Source organism: Polyodon spathula, chromosome 14, assembly GCF_017654505.1.
Source record: "Polyodon spathula isolate WHYD16114869_AA chromosome 14, ASM1765450v1, whole genome shotgun sequence".
Taxonomy (NCBI): Eukaryota; Metazoa; Chordata; class Actinopteri; order Acipenseriformes; family Polyodontidae; genus Polyodon; species Polyodon spathula.
Genome location: NC_054547.1, coordinates 34523975 through 34535881, shown reverse-complemented (window position 1 = coordinate 34535881; position 11907 = coordinate 34523975). Strand labels below are relative to the sequence as shown.

The window sequence follows — 11907 nt, the reverse complement described above, 5'->3', positions numbered from 1 at the left end:
AGTCGGTTCACCCTGCTACATGTATTGAAACAAATGAGTAGTTTGTCTGCCTCTGCCTCTCTCTCTCTCTCTCTCTCTCTCTCTCTCTCTCTCTCTCTCTATATATATATATATATATATAAAAATTAGTCTACTAATTTGTTTAGTGTGTATACACACACACACACACACACACACACAATCTAGCAGCAGTTGTTGCCACTCACAACATGGCGCCCATGAAGTGTTAACAAAAGGTACCATAGAGACCCTGGTTTGTGCGAAGTTGTACTGCGCAGGTCTGTTTTGTCGTGAATGTTCTCTTCCGGTTTTGTGCTGACGAGGCGTAGTGCAAAGGCTTAGTCTCTGTTGAATTTTGTGATCTCTCAGACGTGTCAGTATTTAGCAGACGGAGACTCTGACGAACCCGCACAGCAAGCATGGCTCCCAAAAGCGGCATCAAACAGCAGTCTGAAGAAGACCTGCTTTTGCAGGACTTCAGCAGGAATCTCTCCGCCAAATCAACGGCGCTTTTCTACGGCAATGCTCTCATCGTCTCAGCCATTCCCATCTGTAAGTTAATTGAAACCGTGCTAATTGACTGCTCGCTGCATGGACTCAGGTTGGGTCAGGCCTCTGTACTGTATTTTATTGTATGTTTTAATTTGAATTGGATTACTGTAATGTTAATGTATTTCTTTTCTGTAGAGTTGTTTTTGTTTACATTGCGGGGGAATCATTTAATTGTAGATTTATGCCACGCAGCGCAATCTCAAGAGCTTTGGTTTGGTGTTGAGTAAACAGCATACATGGTGTTTTTAAGCACATTAAAACAAGGCACGTTTGTTACACCTCAACTTTAGAGTTGCAGGTATTGTAATTAACAACAACAACTGCATTGTGTGAAAGACTGGGCAGATTTTTTATCTACCCTGCCAAAGTATAGTATGATATGATACTGCCTTTGAGCATTTTGTTGCTTACCTCCTATTTGTTAAGTTTGTTTATCCCCTCCCTCATTTGCAGGGCTGTTTTGGAGGATATGGCACATGGACCTGGTCCAGTCCGCAGTTCTGTACAGTGTCATGACCCTGGTGAGCACCTACTTGGTTGCCTTTGCCTACAAAAATGTCAAATTTGTCCTTAAACACAAGTAAGTCGCTGACATTTATACATTACTTACACACTTTCTGTTTCTTGATTCTGATTAGCAAATGGAATGTAAAACTCTAAAATGTTTTGTCTAAACCAATGTTAATATTTTATATCCAGTTAATACATGTATTTTTAAATGTGTGTTTTTTTTTTACATATATATTTCTAGAGTTGCCCAGAAACGAGAAGATGCCGTTTCTAAGGAAGTCACTCGCAAACTTTCCGAGGCAGATAACAGGAAAATGTCTCGCAAGGAGAAGGATGAAAGGTATTGTACTGTTACCCACATGTGTTCAACTGTGTAACCATGCCTGTCTGTTTAGAATTGAGAACTTCTGGAACTCTTGAGTGTTCTCTTGGAACTGGGTCTCCTAACGGGTTGGATTTGTGGCGATTTTATATCTAAACTGCCTTTGTGACGATGGCTACATATTCAGTAGGTACAACAGAACATATAACAGATATGCTGAATAACTGAATTGAACTTTTTTTCAGCTCTAAGTTGCTTTGAAAAAAGAGACAACTTAACAACTAATTAGTTTTGATGTCTTGTGTGGAAATAAGCCATACAAACACAATATGGGTGCATACCCCAGACCAGGACCGGTTTACTGCTTGTCTACTCTGAGTTCTATTTCTTAGACATCTTTTTTGCAGTATTGAAAGAGTCAAAATAGAATCTAAAAGCTTTGAAGGACAAATATAGGCAGCTAAATTAATTATGACATTGCACTTTTAATATTCCAGTGTGTGCCTCTTTCTTATAATACATGTAAAAGGTTTTAGGCTGTTGTGAATTAAATGACCCGATTCCATTTTTATCCACATAGTTATTGCTATCAATCTTCATATAGTTAATAGTCTTTACTTCAATTTATCTTGATGTTGCACAAATAAAATTTAAATATTCTGGTTAACAAATGCAAGTGTGGATATTCATTTGCGTGCCTGTAACTATAAACTGTCTTCTGGTATTGTCACATTACATTCAGTAAGCAAAATGTTGTGATGTGACAGAGATTCATGTGTAACGTTTATTTGTTAACAGAATCCTGTGGAAGAAAAACGAGGTGGCAGATTATGAAGCCACAACCTTCTCCATCTTCTATAACAACACGCTGTTCCTGGTCTTGGTCATAGTCGCCTCATTCTTTCTGCTGAAGAGCTTCAACCCGACAGTGTATCCTTTTTGCTCAGGTTTTACGCAGGCTGTTGTTGTAGTGTCTGTAGTCAGGTAAAAAATATATTTTGTTGGTTCCTTGTATTTCAAGCGCACTACATTTCTCAGTAGCTTTTGATACATTAAGTATACATTGTGTTAAAAAAAAGAGGCGATTTACTGTATCCCTAGTGGATCTCCTAGTAAAAGCAGTGCAATATGGAGTGAAGGTGAGTCGTGAATGGTTTAAATCCATCTTGACTTGGCTGCGTTTTTTGTGCTACCACATGGTTAGAGAGCAAGGTTGATTGGTGTCTTACCATAAGCTGTATGATTTTATCTATCTCAGTATCTCTGTTTTGAGCATTTCCTTGACAGACTCCCTCCAGAAATTACATCCTGTCGATCAGTGCTTCGTCTGGACTGATTGCCTTGTTGTCTACAGGATCTAAGTAATCCACTTGTGCAGCCATTCAGAGAAATACAATGACCAATACAGTTGGGTGGGGTGGATTCAGGGTTTTTTATATCTTCATCTGAAACTAGGTTTTTGAATAAAAATGAGATTTGGACTTTCAACTCTATAAACAGAGCTGTAAACCTCAAATAAAACACATTTTTTTGACAATTCACCCGATCTTTTTTTTTGTCTGTGTCTATAACAGGGATACAGTAGATGTCCAACAATACAGGTAAAATCAGTTAAGTTTTACATTCAAGAAACAGGTGTACACATTAAATTACAATCTTCACAATAGACTTCAGTAAACGTCGAGGACTCACCTTGGGTCATGCTGGAATTTTACAGCTTTAAAGTAGAACAACTAAAACAAACACCCCATTTAAAAAAGCACATTCTCCACAGAGATTGAATGTAGCAGAAAGCCCATCATTTGAATGGTAATTGTAATGCCACTGATGGCAATCAATACCAAGAAATAGGTTATGCTGTGAAAGGAAACAAACCAAGCCTCAAGGGTTATTATTGTGCATTTCTTTATTTCAATCCAGCTCAAATGTGTATACAGTTTGACAGTTCTGGCAACAGGCTAGCGCTCATTTTATTTGAATATATTAATGGAATACGTGTTGCAATTAAAAAGAAAAGACCTGAAACAGTGTTTGAAGAAACACCGCACATAAATTACTTGCTTACCATCGTACAATTTTTACAAATTGTAAAAAAAAAAAACCCACCATCTAACAGTCCATTGTTTGTTTCGTTGAAACCAGATCAGCTACCATTGCCACAGAGCGTTCATTTATGCTGGCATAAAAAATAGTTTTCAATCAAGGCACTCTATGTAATAGGCTGAAAGTACCAAAATGTTTAACTGTATGTATGAGCAAAAAATTAAAAACTTAATAAACCCTATTTCTATGAAATGTGTAAAAACCATTGACATATTCTATGTGCTTGCTAAAGGTTTTGTCAAGCAGTTTAGTAGAAAATGTGTTTTTTTTTTTTTTTTTTTTTTTGCTCAAACTGTAAATCTGGCGAGAGTGGTAATGATTATGGCTCAACTATTTAAAATGTGCATAAGTAAACAATAGATGTAAATAGAAAATGATCAAAAAACAAATACTAGATATTAAAATACTAAGGAATTATTAGTGTTAATGTGCTACAGAACATCCTGCAGTGTTTACAAGAAATGCATTTTTTTAATGTTTGCTGTAACCGTGTTGTCCATATCGCAGAGACACTTCAACAATCCTGATTGGCTGTTATATTTTTGTTTCACATGTCATTGGTCATAAATCAGGAGGGAACATGCTTCACACTTTAACCTAAGCATGTGACAACACAGGATACAGCAAAGATTAAAAACAGTGTCTTTTAAACAGCAGGCTGCTCTGTAGTGCTTGAAATCCACTTTTTCTTGATGTGCTGCCGTAGGAATTACAGAACAAAGTTTATGTACAATTATATTTCTACTGTATTGTATATGATAAATACTGCAAGATGTGGTTTAATTATCCCTTAAGTGAAGTAAATTTAAAATAATTCTAACAGGAAATCTTAAATTATTTTTGCAAGAAATCGCCATACTCAACATGCAGTACTGCTTAGCCTAAAGCCCAAAAACAAGCACTATTCATACATTTGTGTAAAATTGGTCTTTGGGTTCTTAATATTGATGCTTCTGACACACTCACTGCTGCTGTAACAATCCATACTGCAGCTTACAGGCAGACTGTACTAGAACAAGGCAGATTTCTGATCTACACGGGCTAAACATAGGGTCGGTTTCATCTTCTGTATCAACACACATTATTGGTAGTCATAGTACTAATAAAATAAAATGACATGGATTTTCTGCATCTGTGTGATGTACATAGCTTGCTGCAATAGATGAAAGGCTTAATGAATTTCTTCCATTGTCTTCTTTGATTGCCATTTTAACCGTGATTGTAACTTCTATTTTGCAATAACAACACATCAACTGGGGGAAGCAATCAGTAAATCAACATTCCCTCCACTGCCAGGAAAGCAGATTCACCGTTTTCTTAACATCCTCAAACCAGATGTGTCTAACACTATCCTACCATAGCATCTAGGGAAATATTATTTTCATAGATACAGAATACACAAGCAAAGAACCCTTTCTGCAGTTATTAAATATCTTTACATTGCATGACAATGAGAAGAGACGGACTGCAGTATTAGAAGTTTATAGATTCAAGAAAATACAAGAATAACCCTGTTCTATAGGACTTTTTTTTCATCTTTTGAATGTGCTTTTTATAATTTAGGCACATTTATTTTAGCGAGAGCATGCACCTACAGGAGCCCAGTATTTTACAGACAGCACAGGATAGCTGGGAGTTGCACTGACCAGATACTGATCAGGTGTAGATTTGGGTACTTTTGTGTTTTAATCAGCCATCATTCTCTCTTTAGGATCTGTAGTCCTTCTTGTTGTATGGTTTGTTCCCCAATATATGGTCAATATCCCCTACAATGTGAGAGGTCATCTTTGGAAGTACCTGAAAAATGTCCAAAGCAACAGATGAGTCTTACAGGGATGAGCTAAACCATTTTTGTTAACTGAAAAATGAAGGAAGGTAATATTTTGGGCAATAGATGTCCACACATTTACCGTTTGTGTTAAATGGGATGCAGTCACTAGCTAATGATAATATTACACATGGCTTTGGGAACTATTTAGCTTATCAGTTAGCTAAATGACCAATATTTTCTGGCTCTTAAAAGCCTGGAGTTGACGCTGCTACGAAGCAAGGGACAAATGATAAAAGGCGTACAGAACCGAATGCTTGACACTTGGAAGGCAGCGATTGAAACTGCAGTCTTAAATCCCTCATCTGCAGTCTCTGCCTTGCCATATGGAACACACTGTTGTAACATATTAAAAATTCCAAAACCATGGAAACATTTCAGGACGTGCTACTTGCCTGTATAGCACCAAGGTTTTCTGTAAGCTGTTCTGGATTGGATGTTCCCAGAAGGACAGAGCTTACACCCTCATTACGGAGACACCAGGCTGAGGAAATCAGAACAGCTGATGATAAAAAGCACTTGGAATGACGCCAGGTCCTAATAGCCCCTACAGCCGGAGCTCTTTGAACTTTATTACAAGCAGTTGAAGGGCCTGCTGCCAAAACATCAATGTTCTCCATCCTTATCCCTGTATGGAGCCCCTCCATATACCCCGCCCCCTCCCCCCCCAAAAAAAATATTAGTAACAATAGGATTATGTTTAAAACATGGGAATCCCAGATATTAGATAGATCTCGGCTGGAAATATTGTCTTACCTACTGCCAACTGGGGTAACGTGCATTCGAGTCGTTCTGCTATCAGTGAAAGCTCCTTTAGTTTAGCTTGCTGTTTCCTGCCATCATCACTTAAAATTTTATCTTTTAACCACTGGTAGGACTATGGGTAGAAGACATTACAGAAATTCAGCATTATAATGTGTTTCTATGTGTTCAAACATAACGGGGAAGCAAAAGTTACAAATAATCCTTAAAATACATGTATAAAAGTCCCACAGATACCCCGCTATTATGTTCTTTAAGGGTTTGGTTTAATAATAATGCAATTTGTTGTGTATGAAACCATGTTATCTGATCAATTCAGCGTAATTTAAACTTGAGGGGCATGCATGCTCAGCCAAGGCTACTTCAGTAATTTGAACTTTGTAGACAATACATTTCCTCTCTGAATTACTCCTTGTTTTCATCAGGAAGCCCTGATTAATTTTGAGTCATTCATTGACGCAAGAGAACTTGGTCTTTTCAACGAGCCAATCACAACAAGTGGTACCTTAATAGAAGCCCTCGAAGACTCCGGAACTCCATTCTCATACTTGCCAGTGATGATTCCACAGGCTAAAGGAGACCAGGTCATTGCGCCAACACCTGCAAAAACACACATTCACATTTACTACTCATTTTCACATTTCACTATTCATTTTTACCTGAGTACTTGAAGCTGACTTATGCATTTGGTGAGGGCTTACCTGGTTTAATACCTGGTTTCCTCTCATGTCGTTCATCTCTAGAGGTCTGGGTTCGAATCTGGCTCATGTCACAAGTGACATTTTATTTTACACAATTTTAACTCAGCACTATCACTGCTAGGTGGGGCCAAATAGTACACTGTAAAACCATAAGTATTTGGCAAATGACACCCATAAAACCTATTTTGTTCCAGAAATGTTGGCAACCTGTTGCACTATACAAAGTATGTATTGTTAGTGGAATTTGATTTTGTCCCAAAAATGTTGTTTTTTGTATATATAGGCAAAAAAACACATAATAAAAGGCTTGGAAATATGAATTGCTTTACAGTATTCGACATACATTACAGAGCACCTTTGTAAGGCCATACCAGGTATTATACAAAAGATTTGTAAAAATACAGTGACCTGATTAGCTAACAACCCTTCCACACTTGTCCTGGTATCTCTGCCTACAGCCCAAGAATTTTTTGTTTATTTATATATATATATATATATATATATATATATATATATATATATATATATATATATATATATATATAAAAGTTTAAATTCAAATTAAAATTTTAGACAGGATGACTGGATGAAAGTATCAAAAATATAAGTTGTAGTCGACGTGATAATAACACTCCACAAGGATAATAACAACAGATGGCACTGTATCTAACAGAAGAGATGACACTGTGTTCTAACACATGCTAGGTGAGACTCAGACTTGCCTATTTTGTGGTAGAGCTCTGGAAGCTGTATCTCGACCTTCTCTCTTTGGAAAAGGTGATACTCGGCCTGTTCACACACCGGCGGGATCATATTGAACTGCCTTGCTACTGAGTAGGCCTCCTGTAACAAAAGGCAATGAATTCAGTGTTATAAATATCAACACTTTGTTATGCATCGCTCTTCACAATGGGATCGGCACACTGTTTATTATAATGAATTATTGATGCACCGGGAATTGCTCTCGCTTTCACCTGTGTTAAATCCCACTGAGCTTCCCTTTAAAGTTGATTCAAAATCGCACATTAGCATGGATTTAAATGATTACCAGCCGTCTGGAAAAACAAGCCATTGATGTCATCGGAGATTTCCAATAAAGTCATATCGCCTTAAAAACCCAAGCATGCAAAAAACAGACCAAAATGCAGCTTTTGCCTTCTGCAATTTTTTTTTTTTTTTTTTTTTTTTTTTTTTTTTTTTTAAAGTAGTCTCTCCTAGTCATGGGGTTTGTTTCCTGGTCTAGTCAAGATGTTTTATCCTGTTTAAATTAAAACTCTAACACTATAGCCAATCTGTATTAACTGGATCGCCAGCGAGAGAAAAAAAAAGCAGGTTTACAAGCAGGTGAATATAATATTAAAGTAAAGGGGTCTTGCTCCATGACCACCAAAAGTCTGAATGAAATGGACTAAAATACAGGACTGAACCTGATACAGTGGACCTTCAGTGTGTAAATCACTGACAGGGAGTGCTGTTATATTAAACTGTACCAGGAGTGCACTTAGGCTTAGCATCTTACCATGATCTCCATCGCAGTCCATCGGGAAGTTCCCCAGTACAAGGACATTCCCTGGTTAATCACGTATGTCATTGCCCTAACAATCTCTAAATAAAAAGATAAAAAGAAAAAAATTAAACAAAATGTTATACAAACAAAACAAAAAACAGAGTAAAACAATATTTAATCTGAGCTAAGAATATATACGAATAGCAAGGAAAGCAGAATGATTTTGAACTATTTTTTTCAGACAGTACAAATGTACAAAAAAAAGTACAGTACAAAAGCTTGATGGAAAGCATACAGGTTCCAGAAATCGCTGTTCAAACATGATGGCTTTAATTCCCCATTAAACAAATTTGACCTGCGATTCTCAGTATCAACACAAGGGGGAGCATTTACCTTTTCGTGCTGCAGTAATGCTGAACAAAGCCCAGTCACTAGCAGTTGTCAAGTCCGCTTATAATAAGCAGAACTGAGGTTATTTTTATTGAGAGTCGCTTACATTTTCTGAGAGTTGCGGGTTTTTTGCAATAGGTGACGTGACTTCAATAGTTTAAAATGGTCGTAGGAGTGGTTTTGGTGATTATGCGGTGTCAATGCACATCATTAAAAATAAATGTGGAATTTGTATAAAACACCATGTGACAGAGACAATTCTTGGTGGTAAATCTCCCTCAAGACTTGTGAGTGCACTAACGGAAACAGAATACTGTGGACTACTTGACCTGACACTTTGTTCCGAGGGTTAAAAGCAACTCGGTCGTGTAGAAAAGAGACGGGATCTTCGGTACACTAACTCAAAGACCTGGAAGGTAATTAATGTGGCAGCCGCGGATTACAGGAGCGAATGCAATCGTTTTTCAGGGGGTCATGTGACGGTAGAAATAGGGGTCGAAGCGATGGATAAGTGAATTAATAGAGATTGAAATGTGTTCCAATGCATCACATTCTACACCCCCACCAAGAGGGCAAGATGGCATGTTGTAATAGAACATGTGACCTGCATGATGCACGCAGCAAGGCCAAGAGGAAGAATGTATTTCCATGATTTCATTTCTCTTTAAAATTTGACTGGTTTAAATCATCTATCTGTTCCATGCTTTGTTTTCAAGTACATTTACCTCCTGCCTTAGGTTAACCTCTTAAGAAACAAGACAGCTTTTTTTTCTCACATACACATCTCGAAGAAGGAAATAAGAAAACTGCAGAACTCAATATTAACATTGCTAGGCCAGAACAACAATTCAGTCTCAGTATCTAAAACAAGTGCTCCTAACAAATGTAGACTGCCCTTTCTCCAACCCCTGTTTATAATAAGCACCCTCTTTCCTGAACCAGAGGAGTGCCCCCCGGCAGTTTCAACCAGTATTACATCTGATTGACGGTAACTCCCCTGTTCCAGATGCTTATACAATGGGTCCTTTGTACGGATATATATGATCTCTGATTCTGAATATCTGCTGCTGTCCATTATGGTTTTAGACACTGAACAACCTTTGCTTAAATCCCAATTGAATTGGAATTATTACATTTGCTGCCGTGTGTAAAGGCAACACCTGGCTTAGAAAAAAGTTTCTTAAGCCCATTATTGTAAAGAACAGGCCTCATCAGCACATTGAATTTGCTGACCTCGGGACTTAGGCCCTTTATTTCTCACAGGTTATTCATATGTGGAATGTAAAATGCTGAAGGGGTCCTATGGAATCTGTTGGTCTGTTGATATATAAATATCGTACATTCACATACATTAATAAGGATGCACGACGGTTTGGAGGGGTGTGCAGTAAATCAATTAAAAGGTACACGAGGAGTTGAGCAGTTTTTCAAATGGTTTCTTCTCAAAATACATTTAAGAGTGCTTCGAGTGTCAGGAGAATCTGATAATTTGGATGATCCAACCTGTCAGTAAATTTTAAACCCTGTTTCGTGCACCTCATTGCAAAGACAAGAAAGTTAGCATTTTATTTGTGGGACACATATGCCCCTGATACCTTTAAGAGTTAAACAGAAAGGAAAACCCATCTCACATGTACCTTATTGACTTGTTTGCCATTCTTTCCTTGTGCTTTCTTGTTGTTTGCAGAATGGACTAGGCAGAGCATTTGCACTGCAGGAAGGTCCAAAGTGACACAGAAATAGAAATTCAAGTGAAAATCTGCAAAAAATATGTCAACAGCTCCCCAGCTTGTATGGCATCACACAAGGGATAAACAGTAACCGTTCTGAAGTGTGAAGCCTTATTTTTAATGAAAAAAGGGATCCCACTAACCTTCCATTGGGGTATTATTGTCCGGTCGATTTGCAAAGACAACATCCACATATTCGAGCTGCAGTCTCTGCAGAGAGCCCTTTAACCCTGCAAAAGACAGAAACAGTAAAACTGCCAGCAAGCGACTATGAGCAAGACCTGTGGGAGCCGTCAGCTTGGACAGATTACTACAGCAATGCACACGTTAATAATCACCCTGGACGGGTTCTTTTCATACACTTATTATCAAGACACGTTAACAATATTCACACAGTGCCACAGGTCTGATAAGAGGGCTGGATGAATAGCAATTGTTTCCCCTTTGTTTGGTAAAATGGGAATGAGTAGGATGGGTTGCAATGCTGATCAAAAAGAAATCTTTAAAAAAAAAAAAAAGTGCTGATCAAAAAGAGCGCTGATTGATCTCAACGAGGGTACCGTGGCTTGTGAATAATGCAAGTCAAGTTGTACATTGCTAGGTTGTGATATGCATTTGATTAGATTGATTAGATGTGCAATGCTATAATGATGGAACAATTTCTTTGAAACCCTGAAGCCCCCCCCCAACCCCTACACACGCCTTTTTTCTCCTGTCTTGCTAAGCTGTAAGCGTCTCCACACAGTGGATGAGTTAAGCCCCTAATAAATATTGCATGACGGAAAGATCAGACATTTTCTGTGTCAGATAAACGCTGTTTAATTGCCTTCAAACTTGAATTAGAAACTATGCAATGCACTGTATGCTTTGCAACTAATATCCAAGGTTTCTTATTTGTGTTTCTTGGCATGGTTTTAGTCCTATCTTCCAACTGGAGTACAGGGGTCACAAAAACAAATTGCCCTAAGCAGTATTGCTCAGAATCTTTAATAGACTTTTTAATATAATTTTTAATAGCCCTCTCTGTCTTGACTTGATTCCAAGTATTGTTTTGATCAATTCCCACAGCTTTAAGGTAAGATTATTAAGGTATCTGCTTAATTACTTAAATCCTTCCTATCAGATTTAGGACAGTTGTAAATAATGAACTGACAGTTGCCTATTACTTTGTGAGATTACTTAAAGGATTACAATAACAATAAAAAGTCTTGTATTATAACATTAGCACTGCAGCGTTGTCAAAAATAGTAAAAAATGAATCACAGCAGAAAGCTACAGCTATTGTAAAATGAACAGAACCAATAAACTTTACAGTATTTTTCAGCAACACCTGACTGAATTTTATACAGTGTGCCCGTTAAATATTTACTCACAAATCAAGCAACCCCAGTACTGGCAGCTCAAGGGAAGTGTGTTTGGAAAGCCAGTCAAGGGAGATGATGTAATAATGGGCAGAATGTTCAGGCCCCTAGCTTCAATACAATGGAAATCAAATTGTACCT

General features: G+C 37.7%; 2 protein-coding genes across 3 annotated transcripts in view; one reads left to right on the top strand and one right to left on the bottom strand.

The window, feature by feature from the left end:
- Positions 1-287: 287 nt before the first annotated feature.
- LOC121327183 (translocon-associated protein subunit gamma) lies at positions 288-2921 on the top strand. The gene is made up of 5 exons (XM_041271040.1): positions 288-552; positions 1006-1132; positions 1304-1402; positions 2183-2314; positions 2683-2921. Exons 1-5 carry the CDS (start codon positions 420-422, stop codon positions 2747-2749), a joined length of 558 nt encoding a protein of 185 aa, XP_041126974.1. The 5' UTR covers positions 288-419; the 3' UTR covers positions 2750-2921.
- Positions 2922-3015: 94 nt separating this feature from the next.
- The window catches only part of kcnab1a (potassium voltage-gated channel subfamily A regulatory beta subunit 1a), a 52395-nt gene continuing 43503 nt past the window's right edge, over positions 3016-11907 (bottom strand). For both annotated transcript variants that reach the window (XM_041271038.1, XM_041271039.1), the window contains exons 8-14: positions 10549-10635; positions 8298-8383; positions 7501-7621; positions 6583-6677; positions 6072-6192; positions 5711-5799; positions 3016-5284 (exon numbers count right to left, since the gene is read on the bottom strand). In XM_041271038.1, the coding sequence (XP_041126972.1) occupies positions 5195-5284; positions 5711-5799; positions 6072-6192; positions 6583-6677; positions 7501-7621; positions 8298-8383; positions 10549-10635 (689 nt within the window). In that variant the 3' untranslated portion in view covers positions 3016-5194. The remainder of the gene's footprint in view (positions 5285-5710; positions 5800-6071; positions 6193-6582; positions 6678-7500; positions 7622-8297; positions 8384-10548; positions 10636-11907) is intronic.